At 41.9% G+C, this 20,263-nt stretch overlaps 1 protein-coding gene across 3 annotated transcripts in view; it reads right to left on the bottom strand.

The window, feature by feature from the left end:
• Positions 1-3,323: 3,323 nt before the first annotated feature.
• Positions 3,324-20,263, bottom strand: part of ZNF516 (zinc finger protein 516) — a 146,044-nt gene continuing 129,104 nt past the window's right edge. For all 3 annotated transcript variants that reach the window (XM_060244085.1, XM_060244084.1, XM_060244086.1), the window contains exon 6: positions 3,324-6,389. In XM_060244085.1, coding sequence (XP_060100068.1) covers positions 6,330-6,389 — 60 coding nt within the window. In that variant the 3' untranslated portion in view covers positions 3,324-6,329. The remainder of the gene's footprint in view (positions 6,390-20,263) is intronic.

The raw sequence follows: 20,263 nt of genomic DNA on the forward strand, positions 1-20,263 counted from the left end.
TGGGTGCTGAGTGAGCGTGCAGCAGGGGGAAGCCGCCTTTAGACAGTCCAGGAGGTGCTCAATCACCCTTCTGGGCATTGAAATAGACCTGGGATGGGGAAGGAAGAGGCATGGGGGAGTGGGGATGCAGCACCATGGGGGGGAGGCACAGGGGTGCTGTGGAGGGGGCAGCAGGCCATCAGTCTGCCTAGGGTGCCATGTGCCCTCAGGCTGCTGCTGCAGATGTAATTGTTTTTAAGGAACATGAGGGATCTCTTGGCTCGGCTTCGCGAACGAAGATTTAGGAAGGGTGCAATAGTCTACGTCTGCTGCAGGCTCGCTGGTGGCTGACAAGACCAATGCGGGACAGGCAGGTCCGGCCACAGACATGAGGGATCACAGAGAGTGTAAAAGCCTGAAGGATCACACAAAAGTGCGGGCTGCAAGCCAAGCTGGGATACCACAGGCTAATTTCACACATGATAGAGAATGCACTTTCGGAATTGTTTGCAAGTAGATTCTCCTGTTTCACACAGGAAAATTCAGCTGCAAAAAACTGCTAATGCATGTTGAAAGCACATTAATGCATGTTGAAAGCACGTTGAGAGCCCTCTTCAGCCCCACCTACCTCACAGGGTGTCTATTGTGGGGGAGGAAGGTAAAGGAGATTTTGAGCCGCTCTGAGACTCTTCAGAGTGGAGGGCGAGATATAAATCCAATATCATCTTCTTCATTATCCAATGTGTGTGAAATTAGCCAGATTCCTATCCAAAATGTCTGGAGAGCGCTAACTGTACCTTTCTAATAGTATTTTCATACTTGGTCACTAGAACAGCAGTTCTAGGTTGGTATCATTATAGCACATGGCTGGGGGTGAGAAATTGCAAGTGGTACGTAGCATCTGTATCGACTTTCTAATTTGTAAAGATGTCATAGATGTGTGCAGACCAGTGAAGAATGGGATGAGTAACTGCTTTGAATAAGAGCTGCGTGGACTGTGGAAACTGCATGAAATTGTGACTACTAGAATAGAAGTGATGTAAAGTTGCAGTTTGGGAACGTGTATGTGGAACTAAAAATCAATCTGTTTTTGTGAGGAGAGGGTAACAGGCTGGGAGAAGGACATTTGTATCCCTCACTAGCATTTGGTAGTGAGCTAGATGTTGCAATTACACCTTGCTTATGTGAACTCTTTCCTTGATGTATCAGTTCATCTTTTCCCAAAAAGTATAAAGTCTGTGAAAAACGTAATTAGGAGATCTCAGTACAAGTCTTCATAACAAACTAATGCTACTCAGAGTAGCTTATTGGAAGTTCAGTATTTTCATTTTCTTGGCTTACAGTATAGTTTGTGGCATCTAACTGCAATGTGAACCACACTTTTTTTTTTTTAGTTCTAACCCAAAAGTTAAAGGTCCAAGTGGGAGGGGAGGAGCCATTGCTCAGCAGTAGAGCCTGGCATGCAGAAGGTCCCAGGTTCAACCCCCAGCATCTCCAGTTAAAAGGACCAGATGGTAGGTGATGTGAAAGACCTCTGTCTGAGACCCTGGAGAGCTGCTGCCAGTCTGAGTAGACAATACTGACCTTGATGGACTGATAATCTGATTCAGTACAAGGCGGCTTGGTTGGGGGAAGGGGGTGGGTGTATTTTTCCTTTGTCTTCTAGGACATGCAGGAGAAGAGTATTCCTAAAATAATAAATCCTTTCCTGATTATCAGAGGGAATCCCCATTCCTGAGGACTTCTTATAGTATTCCGATCACAATGATTAAGATAATAGATGACATGGCATGAACCTGTTTTTTAATGTAATTGATTTTATATATATACATTTTAATGTAACTGATTTTACTGTTGTACATCACCCTGAGCCTGGCGCTGGCCAGGATAGGGTGATTCATCAAATATAATAAATAATAATAATAACCTATCTTGCAAGGGAACCTTCAGTATTTTCTTCATTAGCGCTACGAATCTGCTGAAGAGCAAGTCCTCTTTGAAGAGAAATTTATCCTTATGGTAAACTGTTTGCTAGAGCACTTTTCCAGGATACAAAAATCAAAGTGCCCCCCCCCCTCCACTCACAATATACATTTTAGTAGAAAGATTCAAAATGGCGATCGGAAATTCATAAAGCTATTTAAACATTAAATGTGCTTTCATGAAGGCTTGGGGCATCATCTGCCCTCACCCTATCCAATGAAAAACAATTACGCTAATCTATGTACTGGAGAGTGCTCTATGCACAAGCCCTTCAGCAACCTCCAAGGATAGATCCACTGAAGCGTCTGCTTAGGAAAAAAAAACAACATTCAAAGTTCTTGGAAGAACTGTACCTACCATTTTGTTTCATCATGGAGAAAAGTAGTTTGGTTTGGAATGAGAAATATCATTTCAACAAAATGTTGGCATCTATGTTTGGGACACTGCAGATCTGTCTTTAAGAAAACTACAAGGTTACCACTGGCCATAAATGGTAGGAAGTAGTATAAAGAAAATGAACACAGGAACAACACAAAGGTGGAGAAACATGGATCTTCTGCTCTTGGCTTTTCTTTCAGACAAGTACAGCACAATTGGGTAATTATTTCTATACATGCTCACCTATTGAGTGCTAAGTTTTTCACTGATTCTCACTCATGTGTAAAAGTGGTTCTTGCTAACTCTTTAATGTTTTTATTTATTATAGTCAAAAGTAGTGAAGCACCCATCAGCAGGTTTTACTTACCTGGGCATTATTTGTATGTTTAAAAACTGCAATCCAGAGTTTTTCCATAAACTTACTATCAAATTGCAATTAAAATGTTAATTTTACTATTTCCATTAGGTCATTGCTAGCAATGATTTTGACCCCCATCTGCCATCTCCTGTGAAACAAGGCACCTTGATCAGTCTTCCCTCTTATTTGTAGGATGCTGAGATCACGCTGGGTCAGTCTGCAGAAGAATCCCTGTCATGCAGTTCATGAACCAGTTTTAAAGTTTTGTACACTCAATGAGTCAGTCTTTCATCAAACTATTCTGAAATAAAGGCAAGGTGTGCATTCTTCTCCCATAATTTTAAAATGACCTCTTGCCTAACCATGCCATAAAAATGCTCTATGTTCAATTTAAACCTTCCAAATTCATCAATTCCTTTGGAAGTACAAAAAAAAATGATAAGGATCTAACAGTTTTTAAACATCCCATTACTCCAGTGTGCAGGCTTGGCTTGTTTTACTCTATTTTCATGTGTAGAGAATGCTGGGAAGCTTCCTGGATTTTTTTGTTTTGAAGAGAGTAAAAAGTTAAGCAAAATGAAGGAGCAAGAGGAGAAAGCGATGGCTGAGAGACCATCTGCAGTACTCATAACTGAACCCTTTATTGTCTAAGGTACATTAGACTGCAACACTGTAGAAAACCTGTTAAGGAAAAGAAACAGATTGATAGAGGTAGTAGAAAGTCTCTGTAACAGTCAGAAGATGGCTTACAAAGTATGTCATGCTGCAAAATCATCACGTTTCCTTTTTTTTTTTTTAAAGCTATTTGAAACCCAAAGAACTAAATAAATAAGCGCACTAGGCTCTAACTGAATTAACAAATCAATACAATGTGGATGATAAAAGGAGGAAATTACAAAGCTTGGGATTCACACGTGAAAACGGCTGCTCTTCAATGATGGTTTCCCCCTTACCCTCCCCATTTCTTGTTTAATTAAGTGAAAATCTCATTTCTGTGCTATACACAGCATATAATTATTTAAACTGATTTCCCCTGCTGTTGTTCTTCATGTAGCTAAATTATGATTGTAAACTTTGCTGATTAGTACCCTGGTAATGGCAGTGACAGCACTTTCTTCTCTCTGTGTCAGACGGTCCTGAAGTAAACAATCTCCAGGAAGAGCATTTCAATTCTAAATATTAACTAGGATTCTTCCATATCAGGGTGAAAAAAGACACCCTTCCCAAAACACAATTCCAAAGAAAGAAAACCAGAATCAACCAACAAAATAATTACAGCTGTAAATGACACGGGTTTTCTGATTTGGGGCACAGAAGCCTTTTTTAATAACTACAAACACACAAATAGGCAAAGCAGCTACCTTTGTGCATTCCTGAACCCTTGCCTGTTTACTTCAAATGAAGAAAATAAGGGTTTGATCAAGAAAAAAAATATAACACTTGAAGTGTGAATCCCAAATTGATCTATTATTATTCAAAACAGCAAAAGAGCTGCATGGGGGGGGGGAGTGGGCAGAGGAGTTGGTGCAGGAAATAGGAAGGGAAGAAAAGTATGGAATGTGTCTATGCGAATTTCTGCAAGGTAACTTCAAAAGAGAGCTGATTACAATCAATCACTTATATAGGCATTTGCACAGACATTCTTAGCTACACCAGGATTACAGAGCACACTGGCATACAGCTGGTGTGTGAGGAAAATTACTGGGGTGAAAACACTCACCCCAGATCCCCAAACCAGTAAATTACATACAAATGTTACATCTGCACTACTTCAGCAACCGCAAAAGCAAACAGTCAAGTAATTTGCAACAAATATAATCTCAAATCAAAGATAGACAAGATTAACAAAACCAAAATTAGAACAGGAAAAAAAATACATATTAAAAAATCTTAGTGTAAGAAGCCTATTGACTACAAAAACAGCACTCTCCCATTATTGTAGAAAGTAAACGGTTGCTCTCGACAAGTATTAAAGGTTAGCGCCATTTCTGTACATGTAAAATTATTGCTTTTTTTGAAAAATATATTTAGCATGCTAGGTTTTTTTTTAAAATCCATTTCCTGCCTTTATAAAAATGTTCAATTAAAAAAAAAACTAGTAAAGCTTTTTTTTTTTTGCAAAAATTCACAGAACATCTTTTTTCTTTCAAGGCAGCACTTTTCTTGATAATGCATAAAACTATATGTGCAAAAATCTGAAATTCTGAAATTATTACTATCACACATAGTGTCACAGCAATAAAGGAAAAGAAAAATATTTATACCTGTGGAACACATTTTTTTTCTCGACAAACTGCAGACACTGTGTGCTTAAAAACCTGCCACCTTCACCCCTATCTAGAAAACTTGCATTTAAAAGAGTGACTGTAGAAGAGGTATATAAAGCTTTTCTCCCCCACCCCAGTAATCACCATGTACAAGACATGACCCATTAGATGAACACTGACCTGTCACTACAGAAGAAATTACTCACCTCCCCCACCCATGTCACCAGGGCCTAGAAAAGGTAACTGACCCACTACACAAAAATACAGGCATATATAGCACTTTAATGGCCTATGTCTGCCTGAACACTTATTTCTTTCTGTTAAAAGCACACAAATCAGCAGCTTTAAACAGCTGAATCAAATATCTTTCTCTTTTGAAAATTTGTTTGAGCATGCACATTTTCTTTGTGATCAGGTCTCAGAAAGTAGCACTGTTAAGAAAGGGAGAAAAAGGGAGAAAAGCGGAAGAAACAAATAGAAAGGCCCTGAGAGTAAAAAACAAAAACAAAAAAACCAACACAGAAGCCTGTTTTTTTTTCCTTTTCTTAGTGTTCAAATAGCTGTTTTCTTTCCAAAGCAAGAAGAGAATCCTTTCTTAAGAAGTGTTTCAATTTCCATATTCACATACTATTAATGGTGTGCAGTCAAGGATAAGCCCACTGGACACACAAGTGGTCCCCAAACTATCATGAAACAACCTCACTGCAGAATGATGGCCTCTCTCTTCAGTCCCTTCTGTCCTTCATCAAGCCTGGCTTTCACAGCACTGAATGACTCCTCCATTTCACTTTCTTCCTTTTTTTAAAAAAAAAGAGTTGTTTTTTCCAGCATGACAGCCAATGGCAGTTTCATTAATCACTACTTCCCACATTCCCAAATCCACTTTGGTTGTTTTTCTCTTTAAAAAAAAAACATATCAAACAAGCCATCACAACCATAAGGGAAGATTTTGTTGCAGTGCTGCTCTCCAAATCATATAAAGTTTAATTTTTTTCCAGTGTCTAAAAAAGTTATCTTGATTAATATAGATGCCTTGTACCGCCACAGTGCTTGCCAACTCCACTGTTTATTATAAAGGAAATAAGAACCAGGGGAACTGATTAGTACGTCAATTTGTATATATCTTGTGTAGCTTCTTCATTTGTTTTAAAAATGATTAACAGTTCAGAGGCTTCACTCCTCTAGCAAAGCGTGGGTCTCTTGCTATAGCACAGTCGCTCCAGGGACTGGATGGTTTGCAAGGAGATTTTCCAGATGTTCTTCCATAGAGTGGATGGAATAATGATTCGGAGGCTGTTGGAAGCGTCGGTCGGGGTACTGGCTGTTGTCAAAGGGTACCCGGTGTACACACTGGACATGTGTTTTTAGGTTCCCTTTCTGAGAGGCACTGTATGGACAATATCTGCATTGGAATGGTCTCTCACCTAAATGAAAATTGGAGGAAAGCACAAAATAGAAGAGGAACAATAGCTTATTATTACTCATATTTTCCAACAGCAGCTTACCTACCCCTGTCTCCATTTCTGGACTAGAACAGCTGAGTAATCTTACATCTTTACAGGCCTTAGCTACCTTTTTATTAGCATTATGTGCATTAACAGTGACCTAATACATCACCAAGAGTTATTTTTAATCATCTCCAGTGAGAGCACAGCATGACAAGTTCCTATAAACTCTATGACATACTAGAATAGCAAATAATAGTGACTGAAGGAGCATTTAAGAAAAGGTTAAGAATGGCTAGAAGAAGGAGAAAAGACTAGGAGGGAAAGCAAAATTTTATAGCAACGGAGGGGATTTATAACAGAATTGCAGGGTATTTTTTTTAATTGCTTGCAGTGGCAGTGCTGGATTAAAGTTCATGGGTGCCATATGCTAAACTATATTCAGGGGTTGTAAGCATTGCTGACTCTTATGACACATTTGCCTGCAGTCACTCCACTAGAAAGAAGCTGGCTGGCAGGCAAAGATTCAAGCTCCCTTGCCCTGTTCCATTAAATCCTTGTGCAAGTATTATCTATGTGATCCATAGATATAGTGCTAGACAAGGATAGAGCTGACCTGAGTTCAAATTCCCACTCATTCTGGGTGACATTGGGCCAGGTGTTCTAACTCATAAGTTCATTGTTGTGAAAACAAAAATGGGGAAAGAAGAACTATACATGCCAACATGAGCTCCTTGACTGAAGGGTGAGATGAAAGTTTCACTAGATAGGTAGGCTCTTTCTGTTGTGCAGACTACTTTGGATTTTCCTCTCAGCTTAGAATGCATCTGTTTCTCATGCAATGAGAGGAGAGCTAACATGATATGTGTTATGAGATTTTAAAGGAGGCAAGCAACAGCAAGGTGACCCCATTTTATACTCTTCTGATAATTACACTATGGCCTCCATAACAAGAGATCTTAAAAAGCCAGTCAGCTTTAATATGGGGGGAAACTCACCTTATAATGGTTTTGCAGAAGCATGTTATTCTGCTTCTGTGAACAGAATCCATCCAATTCATGCATTCAAGAAGCCACTGTATATAGGTTTTGTCGCATACATTCTCTACTCTATCTATACCATATGCTCATATGAACTGCTAAAGAAAACTGCATTGGCATGGGGCTAGCACATGAGCAGATACTTCATATACACAGAGCCATCTCCAGAACACTTTGCTTCAAGTAATCACTCTCAAAGCTGCTTGCATCTATCAATCTGGTCCCACTGTTCACGAGATGTGTTGATCACCATTCTAATCAGTTAGAGTCTCCTCCCAGAAACAAAGCACCTCCAGTCTCAGACTGGGGTGCTTCAGTATCTTTGTGATCCACTCACACAGAGAAATATAAAAGGAGATTAGACAGATTCATGGTGGACAGGTCTGTCAATGGCTATTACCCATGGTGACTAAAAGGAACATACATCTGGAGGCAATAAATCTCTGAATACCAGTGTGCTAGGAGCCACCATCAGGGAGAAGCCGTGGCCTCTATGCCCTGTTTGATGGTCCTCCAGGGAAACTGGCTGGCTCTTGTGTGAAACAGACAGACCACCGGTTTGATCCACTGGGACTTTTCTTATGTTTTCAAAGAGACCTTAGGGTAATGATAAAACCATTCAGGTTTTCAGAGCTACTAAGAGAAGGAACAGTACAGTTCTGATAAAGACACATCCAAACGCAAAAGTTCAACTGATTTTCAGAAAGTAAATTTACCATGCTGGAAATGTACGTGGGCTATTCTATAACCAACTGAACTTCCAAATGAAGTCATGAATAAATGGAACCCTACAGCTCCTAGGCAACGGCATTTCAACTACTACTGTCTAAACAATGTGGCTTACATTCTTGATGGTTAAAACTATATAGCAAGATGCATATTACATTCATACATTAACCTTAAGCTAAAGCCTTGATGAAGGGAAATAGACCATTTTACATTAACACAACATAAGATGCATACCCATTTAAAACTATTCCCTGTAAATTTCAAATTGTGCCTATGGCTGCCTGGAAAGAGCTCAAGAAGAGCCCATGTGACTTGACATAATGTATTAAGTATCTCTCTTTTGTTAACAGATACAGAAAAAATCCTAATTAAAGCAGGCCCAAGATTCATGACATTTACCAGTCAAATTCTATGGTGAGTTGGGCAGATTTGTAACAAAATTAAAGGGGGAAGGATGGAGAGGAAGCTGCTGTGCAGACTGCAGTATATTTGAAATGTAGGAAACGGTAACTGAGTGAAAGATGTGATAAAACTTCCTTAGTTGAATGCTGGGTTTCTTGCAGTAAAGTAAAAAAGATGTCTTATATTTTTGTATGGCTACATTATGCCTAAGAGATAGAGACACAATTCCAAAAGGGGACATCTGTCATTAAATTAAAGATAAACCACACACACACACACACCATTGCACTGTACAAGGATATAGGTACCCCTGGCAGTGTGGGAAAGCTCCTTTATAGTGGGAGGGGAAAGAAACAGCTTGCTCCAATTTATCTGGGAAAGAATAGTCAGAAAAACACAAAAAGAGAAGGAAGAGATGGAAAGATAAGGGAGAAAGGACACTGCCCTGAAGGTATAATTAGGGGTACTTATGTGGGACAACCTTCATACTCAGTGCTTTTGTAATAAGGGTTGCCCTAGAGGTTCAACTATAATCCATCCACTGAGGAAAACCACAAATCTCAAAGAAACATGAAAGAGGTATCACTGTCCCACAACGTAAAGAGCAAAACGAAGGCCAGAGGCTGAGGCAATGTGTGCATGTGAGGGCGGGGTGTGTGGGAACATTCCTCTCAAAGCATACCAAGTTAGCAGAATTCTCTCTGGGCAGAACTCCAGAACAGAGGGCCACAGCTAACAAGCCTTTCCACAAGAGTGTAAGGAAAATAAGACCATAGCTCTCTAAGCTAAATTAGAATATATAATTATCTTCTGTGAAGGAAAGTGCTAAAGCAACATGAATGGGTGGAAAGACTTTAAAAGAAAGTTTGCCGGAAAGTTTACCTGTTATGTGGGAAAGAGATGAACTGCAGTCATTACAGGCTGGGACTTACACTGAAATGCTGAGGCTCCACTAAAAATGCCAGATATAAAAATGCCAGGAAACTGAGGGCTATTTCAGTGGGCTTTAAACCATCATTTGATTGCATGGTCATAAAAACTGCCAGCACATGCTGCAAGTAACCATTAGAACATCCATTTTTCCAAACCAAATTGAGTGCTTCTGATTAAATAAACATGTCAGTGCAATCAGAGGACAGAACCACAGCTGAAGTTCAGTGGCCCAATGCCTCTACAGCAAGGGGGGGGGGGGGACAAAAAATGCCATAAATTTCTTGAGAGTCCAATTCACATGACTGTATTAGTATATATATATAAAAATAAGCTGCATGATCCCAGGGTGCCATTTTGATTCTGAGGAAGCTCATGATGCCCCTGCAGATCAGCCAAAAGCAAAGTGTGCAGGAATATGGAGACCTACAGAGTTGGTTCAGGGCATTAAACTGCCCAGAGTCACTAACTGCATACATTTTTGTTCCTAGATCCTTTACAACCAAACAAAAGCTAATGCAATGCACCTTTCAAACGGCACTTGTTTTCCCATGTAGTAGCACAACCTTTGGGAGCATGTGTAGTCAAATGTGACCCTATTTGCTTGTACTCTATGTTCATTGCAAAATAGTAAACGAATGAGCAAACGTGCAACCAAGCTCTGAGCAGTTTCTGGATGTGACAAAAAAAATCGGAAGAACTGGTACTAAAAAATGGCACCACTTCCAAATTATACAAACAATAAAAACTTCTCTAAGTATATCTGAAGCAGGAAAACAGCCAGAGTAGAGCTGGGCTATTGGATGACAAAGGAATAAAAGGATTGCTAAAAGAAGATGGAGAAATGGCAGAGAATTTTTTTTTTTTTTTGCTCCTGTGTTCAATTTGGGAAGTGTGAGACATGTACTCATGCTACACAACCACTATTTTCAAAAAGAAAGTCTGAAAAAAATCAAATTGCGATGATAAGAGAGAACATTCTATACCAGAGGTGTCAAACATACAGGCCCGCAGAGGGCTCCAATCAGGCCCTTCAGCAACTGGCTGTCATCTGCTTCATTTTCCCTTGCCTGCTTTTTTCGGTCGCCATTTTGTGTTTCTCCCCAGACAGGCCAGAGCAGCAAAGTAGCATTTCCCTCTCCCCCCTCCCTTTTCCCAAAGGGAGAAGGAGGGAGGAGCAGCCTCAGCCAGTGAGGGAGCTTGGCTCTATAGCTCTGCTGGTAGACATGCACATAGCCCTCAGTCTGTGCCATGGTGCCTTCACATGTTCTTGACGAGTGTGTGAAGCAACTTCTGTACAAAAGCTCACAGTGTCCAGCTGCTTCATGTTCCTCTGGGTCTTAGACTCAAAGCATTGACCATGAGATGTCTGTAATGAATGTCAATGAATCAAAAGTAGGTTTGCAACTTACAGATATGCATACCTGAACAGCACATATTCAAGACTGGTACAGCATAGACATTGTCTGCAGTTTTTGATGCAATAATTCATAGCAACATTTATCAGAGACTGTAAAACAAAATATTCCAAGCGTGCTAATATTTTAAGCATGTTTTATTTTAAGTTTTAAAAAATCTTTGTGTGTCTGTGCCCTTTATAAAGTTTATATGTCGGCTACCTGGTATTACATTTTATGATTTCATTGCTGTCAGATGGCCATCTAGCCTCTGTTTAAAAACCTCCAAGGAAGGAGAACCCACCACCTCCTGAGGAACCCTGTTCCACTGAGGAATCACTCTAATGGTCAGGAAGTTCTTCCTAATGTTGAGCCAGAAATTCTTTTGATTTAATTTCAACCCATTGGTTCTGATTCTACCTCCCGGGGCCACAGAAAACAATTCCACACCATCCTCTATATGACAGCCCTTCAAGTACTTGAAGATGGCGATCATATCACCTCTCAGCCGCCTCCTCTCCAGGCTAAACATCCCCAGCTCCTTCAACCTTTCCTCACAGGACTTGGTCTCCAGACCCCTCACCATCTTTGTCGCCCTCCTCTGGACCCATTCCAGCTTGTCTATATCCTTCTTAAAATGTGGTGCCCAAAACTGAACACAATACTCCAGGTGAGGTCTTACCAGAGCAGAGTAAAGTGATACCATCACATCACGTGATCTGGACACTATACTTCTGTTGATACAGCCCAAAACTGCATTTGTCTTTGCCTTTTTTAGCCACCGCATCACACTGTTTACTCATGTTCAGTGTATGATCCACTAAGACCCCTAGATCCTTTTTGCACATATCAGGAACTAGTTTGTAGATGACAATATCATGACTTTTTTTTTAAGCAGGAGCACACAGGAATGCAGTTTCAGCTGGCTTGGCATCCATGGGTGTGGCCTAATATACAAATGAATCCCTGCTGGGCTTTTTCTACAAAAAAAGCCCTGTGTTAAACAATGGTGATATCAGGGGTGTGTGGCTAATATTAAGTTCCTGCTCGGCTTTTTCTACAAAAAAGCCCTGCGTAATATTATTCAGGATGGTGAAAATCATGGATGACTGTGAAAAGCTCTGGAAGGATTACCACAAACTGTGTGAGTGGACAGCAATGTGGCAAATGAAGTTCAGTAAGGAACTAGAACAAATCCCAGCTTCAAATATATGCTAATAGTGTCTGAATCTGCTGAGACTGAGAGGGAAAAAGATCATGAGCTTGGAGTACATAGCTCAATGAAAGTGTGCTGCAGCTGTAAAAAAAAGGCAAACTCTATGTTGGGGATTATTTTAAAAAGGGATTGAAAATGAAACAGCCAATATTATAATACCCCTGTATAGTTCTCTGGTGCAACGTCATTTGGAATACTGTGTACAGTTCTGGTCATCATATCTCACCACAGGGTGGCAAAAGTACAAAAGAGGCCAACTGAGATGACTGGGGGCTAGAGCACCTTCCTCATGAGAAAAGGCTGAAGAGTCTGGGGCTTCGCAGTTTAGAAATGAGATGACTGTGAGGGGACATAGAAGAGGTTTATATAATTATGCACAGAGTGAAGAGAGTTTTCTCCCTCTCCCAAAATACTACCAATTAAACTGATGAGCAGTAAATTCAAGATGCATAAAAGGAAATACTTCTTTGCATAAGGAGTGATTAAGCTGTGGAAATTGCAGCGAGATGTAGTAATGGCCATAGATATAAAAAGGGGATTAGACAGATTCATGGAGGATAGGTACCACTGGCTACCAGCCATGGTGACCAAAGGGAACCTTCATGTTCAGAGGCAGTAAACTTTTGAATCAAAATCAGGGGAAAGTTTTGGCCTCTATGCTCTGCTGTTGGACTTCCAGTAGAACTGGCTGGTCGCTTTCTGAGAAGGATGCTGGAATAGACTACTGGTCTGATCCAGCAGAGCTCTTCTTCTGTTCTTTATTTCATTTACACCCTTCTATTCCCCCAATTCAACTCACATTGTTTATCTCCACAACAACCCCGTGAGGTAGGTTGGGCTGTGTGTGTGTTAGTGCCTACCCAAGGTCACCCAGCAAGCTTCCATGGCAGAGTGGGGATTTAAACTTGGGTCTTCCAGCTTCCAGTCTGACTCTTTAACCACACTGACAAAGACCTTTTGATATACAAAACAAAATTCTGATGCTTAAAAATGTGTGTGCAATAATTCAGTTATCATGAGATTTTAAGATGAGCAGCCTTCCATTTTAGTCTTATCTTTGGCAGGCCCATAGCTACGAGGCAGCCTGTGGGGGCACAGCCTCCTAACTTCTTGCCAAAGCCCCCTGACTCCAGGGCTCCAAGGAGCCCCCAGGGCCTCAGCCATGTTGGCAGGAGCTGCCACTAGCCCCACGAGCGATTTGGTGATGGAGAGGTCGTTCGTGGGGCTGGCACCAGAAGCAGCCCAGGCCTCCTGCCTGAGTTAAAGGGCCCACCAATCAACTGATTGGCGGGCCCTTTAACTCATGGGGGGGGGTGCTGACTGCTGCTTCTGCTCCCCACCAACGCTTCTGCTCCCCACCAGCAGAGAAGGAAGGTCAGCAGCCAGAGCAACTCTCCCTGCTGTTCTTGTCGCTGCCCTTACTTCCCGATGCTAAAAGAGCATGCAGGGTCGAGGGCAAAAGCAGCCCCCAGCACCCCGCCTGAGTTAGAGGGCCCACAGAGCTGTTGGGGGCTGGGAGCTGCTTCTGCCCCCAGCCCGTGTGCTATTTTAGTGACGGGAAGGGAGGGCAGCAACGAGAGCAGCAGAGAGAGCCGCTCTCTCACCAGACTTCCTTCCATGCCACTAAAACAGCACATGGGGCCAGGAGAAGAAGCAGCCCCCAGCTGATCCACAGGCCCTTTAACGCACCGGAGACTGGGGTCTGCATCTGTTCCCGGTCGCTCACTCTTTTAGTGCCAGGAAGGGAGGGCGGTGACCAGAGCAGCAGGGAGAGCCACTCTCTCACCAGCCTCCCTTCCACACCACTAAAATAGCACATGAAGCCGGGGGCAGAAGCAGCTCCCAGCACCCCGCTCTTGTTAAAGGGCCCACGTATCAGCTGGGGGCTGCTTCTGCTCCTGACCCCATGCTCTATTTTAGTGGCGTGGAAGGAAGGCTGGTGAGAGAGTGGCTCTCCCTGCCACTCTGGTCACCACCCTCCCTTCCCCGTCACTAAAATAGTGAACGAGGCCAGGGACAGAAGCAGCCCCCAGTCTCCAGTGCGTTAAAGTCTCGGTTGGTCAGCAGTCCCTTTAACTCATGCCGGAAGCTGGGGGCTGCTTTCACCTCCACCCTGTTCTCTATTTTAGTGGCGGGAAAGGGAGGCCGGTGACAAGAGCAGCAGGGAGGGAGGGGGGGAGAGTGAGGAAAGGGAAGTTATGTGGGGTGCCAGGGCCCCCACCCCCCAAAAAAATTATATGCTGCCCGACCTTCCAGATCCTGGCTATGGCCCTGGTCTTTGGAATCACAACAATTTGTAACATAATGACATCTCTGAGATATATCTGTATTATCTTGTTGCATTTCTTTGCATTGCTCTCTCATTGTGTAGCCCCACTTACACAGTGGTATTATTGGGAGGGTGTGCTCCCTATCATTTTAAAATACTATTGAATCTGTGCAATTGCACATATATGTAGAATACTTTTGGCGCAATGTGGAAAAAAGGGGGCCTAAAAAACTCGAGGTCTATGAAACAATACCAGTTCTCTTCAGCGTCCCATAATGGAAACAATTAATGATGTGTGCAAATTAAGCTTAAAAATTAAAAGTTGCTGGGATGTGGTTTGCTTTGTCTAGGCATCATCCATGATTGAAAATAGCACTACAACACATAGTTCTACTTTAGTATGTTGTTTGTACTAAAATATTAAGAGCTGTTGGAAGATAAATGGTCATTTCTTCGCTCATTGTGTGTTGACTATTGGAATTCTCAGACTCCACGTAACTATTTTAAAATAATATTTGCAATAATCAGAAACAAACAGAGATATTCAAAAGCTCACAGAAAGAATAATGTGGCATTATTCCATACTGAAATGTCATAAACAGGGCTTTTTACAGAAGATACTGAAGTTGTTAGTTTCATTATACATATGATGGGGATTTGATTCCTTGCTACTTTAATATACATCGACACTTAACTGTGAGGGGAAAAAATGTCAAAAAATAAGATTTCGTAGTATTTTTGCTGCATTTCTCTTTTGATCTCATTGTTCTATTCTCTCTCATACTTACATGCTTAGATAACAGTTTGGATAAGTATATTCAACACTACAGCCAGAATGTATTCTAAAAAATCTTTTCTGAAGAATATCTAAGCAAAAGCTACTCTTCTATTATGAAATTATTTCAATTATTTTTTCATATTTCTCATTGGAAAGTTTTTGAGGACAGCATTAACATTAGATTATTTATTTTAATGCTTGTACATATTTATTTTTAAAAGAGCATCTTGGGTTTGGTAGGAAGCACAAGGGCCTCTTCACAAAATCCAGACTTTTCTCTCAAAATGCTCACTCGACTATCACAGCCAGCTAGTGGTTCAAATTCCTCAACTGGGCTGCATACTCTCCTGAAACACACAGCAGGTGCCTGTGAAGCCCTAGTACCTATGGGCAATATGTTTGGGGAACCCTGGCATAGTACTTGGGTTGACAACTGAGAATTGCAGATCTTAGTGAACTTTGAAGCTTTTCCTTCTGACAACTGGATCATTAAAATCTGTCTAGAACTACCCAATAACTGTATGAATTTGTTCATACAGTTGGACTGATCAGGACTTGCACAGTTCATCAAGATTCTCAGACATGATAGCAACACAATCATACCCACATGATTGAGCCATAATTGTTCAACGATCTAATTCTAGCTGAACCATCCTTTCTCCAGTTAAAATAAGAAAGATGCTTTTAACAGAGAAACAGTGGCACTACCAGTCTGATGGAGGCACTGAAATCCCCTCCCTGCCTTTGAGAATAAAGAAGAAAGTGAGACTAAGGAAAGAGTGCACTATTGTTTACAGCAGTAATAAAGATGACTGGAGACACGGTTAATGTTTGCATTTTAATTACCAAAACCACACTGGGAAAGGCAAGACACATAATATGAAAAGAAAGTACAGCTGTGACAAAGAAGAGATGGAACACTGAGTCCTGCAGAGAGTCAAGCACCTAGAACCTGTACAGAAAGGACTGTAACCACCCTGTGACTTTGACACCTCCTGGCCTTGTTAAGTTATTTAGAATTTATTCTAAATACTGCTTTCTAAATTCTAAATTTCTGCTTTCAAGAAAAACTTATACAATGGAAAAACCCAATGCAATACTAAGGTAAGTTTTTACAATGTCTCTGTTCCTTCATATCTACTCTGAAAGTCCGATTCACATGGTGCTTCTCTAGACCTTGAGAAAATTCTCACAAAAGTATTTGTCTTGTATGATATATATGCTGGTTAACAGCAAATGCTTCAAATTCTACCTCTAAATAAATGCAAGAGAAAACAGGATGCTTACCTGTAACTGTTTATCAAGCGTCTTCTCTGCAGGCACACATGGGAACTGTTCATGTGCAGGCCTGCCAATCAGTAGGTACAGTTTTTAGCACTGTATGCAGGAGCCAAAAGCTTGTCCCTGCCCACAGCCACATGCCCCTGCATAGCACCCCTCACCCTCAGTTCCTCCATGCTGCTGAGAGCATATAGTGGGGCAGGTTATTTATCCCTGCACAAGGTATGTGTGCCTGCACAGAAGATGCTTGATGAACAACAATTACAGGTAAGCAATCCTGTTTTCATCATTGATCTTCTGTGCAGTCCCACATGGGGGATTCTAGCAAGCTTAAATAGGAGGTGGAAAAAAATATGCTCACCTATTTGAACAAGGAGTGTAAAACAGTGTTCCTAAATTCAGTTTCTCTTCTGGCAGCGACATCTAAAGCATAATGCTGCACAAAGCTACTGGACATAACAAGGGACTCAAAGGGCTTCTGCATTAGTGTGGCTAACACTAAAGAGAGGGACCCCTAGGGAACGACAGGGTCCCATGGAAACATTTCGTAAAGGAGTGAGAGAAAAGAGAAATACCTTTCACACCATCATGGAGGGAGGAGATGGCAGCAAGGTGCACTCTGAAGGAAGAGAAACTTAAACCCACACTTTTCAAATGTGTTATATATTCAAGGACCTGGGCTAGAGGTGTCTTATGGAGAGAGCTCTCCCTGTCCCTACACCATGAAGAAAAGTGGGTCCACTTAAAAGCATAAGAGTGCCTAGTGGATGACTTACAAGAGTTAAAGAGAACATCTTAAACATCTTGGGAAAACTCTAATCCTGATCCCCTATCAACAAGGTTATGTGAAGTCTGTGGAGGTTATGGTGAAACACAGCCTTGAGCAAAATAAAATCCCATGCTAAGGAATTCTGTAATTTGTACTGAGGATACTGAGCTCTCACAGAGGGGGTATATCTGTAGTCTCTCTGATAAGGGTGCTAGAATTGTCTGCATAGGGGCACTGTTTGTATGCTGAAGGACCCTGTTGGGGACCCCTCCCCCCCGGTGATCTCCCTCTCCAAAACAAGTGAAGAGGAGGAGAATGCGTGGGGAAGTAGCTGAAGGGTTCTTTCTTGACCTAACAGAATTGCTCCACTCACTTGGCACTGTGTAGAGGCCGGGCATTGCCAAACTTGCCAAATGATATAATTCAGGTCCTCTAAAACAGGGAAGATGATGGTGCTGGGTGAGACTGAACAAAGCTTGTTCAAGGTCTTATGCTTGGGTTTGGAGTCGATGGTCAAGATGTCTATTTCAAGAGACTGCCATTTAAAACATCGACTCATCATACATTTTAAAGTTCTCAGTGGGTGAGGGGGCCAAGGTGTCAGCAACTTGTTCATCAGGACCTGGATTTGAAGCCTCAGAATCGGAAGCCCTCTCTACTTATACATCAGTTACTGGAGAGACAGGCCAGACTGAAAGTGGTGCTGAAGGGTAGTGAGGATGATCATAGCCATACTCAGATGGGCCCAATCCCTGTGATAATTCCTGTCTCACTCCAGTGAACAACATATGGTACAGGTCCGCGAGCCACTTCACATTAGAAGGACGAAGAGGCCAGGATGCAAATTGCTCTGTTTCAGCAGAAGGAACCAGCTGGCCAGATGGTAACTCCTGATCCAGCTCTACCTCAGAGAGGGAGGTCAGTGGGGAGGACAGAGCTGAGGGTCGAATAGGACCCTGAGCAGAGACCAGGTTCCAGAGTTGGAGCAGTACGGGCAGCAGAGGACTTTGGCTTGTCCTTCCCCTTCGTGGCTTTCTTATCTGGTGGCTCTAAAGAAGCCTGCTTGTGGGATGGTGAAGATGAGCTAAGCCCAGCCCATTGCTAGGTGAAGCTGAGCAAGACAAGACAAGACACCTATGATTCCTGTGTCTTAATCTGTGAATGACGTTTATACCACCGACACCACCTTATTTCATTTTTATTTAATGGTTTTAACTGTTTACTTTTTTAAACTGTTTTACTGTGTGATTTTAACTGTTTTATTGTGTTGTAATCTGCCCTGAGTCCATCTTGGGAAAGGGTGGACTACAAATTTGCTAAATAAATAAGTTGTTCTGAAGGCTTGTTCTTAGACATTGAGGGTTCTGAAGCCTTGGGGGCTTTCTCCCAGAGGACAGCCTTGAGAGCCCTGTCCCCTCAGGCCTTGGGGGCAAATTTTAGACATCCTACATAAGGAGGTGGAATGACCCTCCCAGAGACAGAAAAACACAGATCATGGTTTTTGGTCTGTATCATCTTTGCACCGCAGCAGTTGCATTTCTTGAACAGAGCCTTCTGTGCCAACTTCAGCCATAAAACACGGGAGGCAGAAAAGACACAACATACTTTGTCGGCAGCAGAAAAGGAACTGAGGGTAAGTGACACTGCTGTGGGGGAGCACATGGCTATGGGAGGGGACAAGATTTAGCTCCTGCACACAGCACCAACTGGAGGCTAAAACCTGTATACCTACCGATCAGCAGGCTTGTGAATGTGCACAGAATGGGACTGCACAGAAAACTGACAATGAATAGCAGTTATATAACAAGCTCAAAGATGCACATTGGCTAGTTCACAGAGATCTAAAGTAATTCCACCTTCTGTCAACGTTTCCATCAGAGTTGTACTTTGCAGAAATGTGGTGAATCAATAATTTCAGGAAAACTATTCTGCACTAATATGAAGGAATATACTGTTGAATGCAGAGCTTTCCTGTTTATCTCTCACAAGGATTCCTTTCCAACCTAGGTTAGTTGATTTCCTTGGTTACAAGATGCAGTTGAACTGACAGCCACCGGGTCAGGGGGCAGCACTGAGGAGGAAGAAGGGGACACAATAATCTCACCTCCCTATTCCATAAACAGAGCACTTGTAAAAGACAGAAGTGATTTTCTTCCCTTCTTCCTCATCAACACAACCCCCCTAACTAGGGTTGCTAGACCCCAGGTCTGAGTGGGGGATCCCCCGCTTGGGAAGGCTTTTCCCTGCCACCAGTCAGCTAGCCAATGGGGGAAATCTCACCCCTGAACAGTGACACCCCAAAATAATGGCATCATGTGGAAGTCAGGTCATCATGCTGGGGATGTTGAGTGGGGATGCTCTGGTTGTTACTTCTGTGCGATGTCATTGTGTCAAAAATGTTGCTTCTGAGGGGTGGAGCCCTGCAACAAGCTACAAGTAAGGACCTGGGAACCTTACCACCAACCTACATTAGTCCCCTGTGGTTCCCATGACTCCAGGAATCAGAAAGTAGTGCTAGGAAAAGCAGAAGGCAAAGATCCACAGTCCTTGTAACCAAAGATCACTAAATCTAATCCATAAAGTGTAATTTAGCAAAGAAAGACTGCTTAAAACCCACCAACTCATGCTGCGCTTAAGCAAACTAGGCAGAAATCGCACCCTATATTTTTGCCTCTTTTGCTATTACATTATGTCAATGCTTATCATGTCCCATTCTTTAAATATTCACTGCTTTCCAGCAAATACAGAAGTTTCCTTATAATTAATATATCTGAATCCTGATCAAATTAATCTGATTTTGTTTACAGAGCCCAACAGCAGTCTCTGTCTTACTTTGCTTTGGAGCTTCCCAGGCATTCTGGTTGTTTATGGTTGGATACAGAAAAGTTGCAATACACAGGCCTTAACATTTACATTGCATTTACCAATATTCAAAGTATTTTAGAATTGTTTATTATTAAAACATTGAGAGCTTTCAAATTCTCAAGGACCATTCCTGATAGTTTCTGACAAAGAGCATGGAAATACTTGACCTGATACCAA

Source organism: Heteronotia binoei, chromosome 7 (assembly GCF_032191835.1).
Source record: "Heteronotia binoei isolate CCM8104 ecotype False Entrance Well chromosome 7, APGP_CSIRO_Hbin_v1, whole genome shotgun sequence".
Lineage (NCBI taxonomy): Eukaryota > Metazoa > Chordata > Lepidosauria > Squamata > Gekkonidae > Heteronotia > Heteronotia binoei.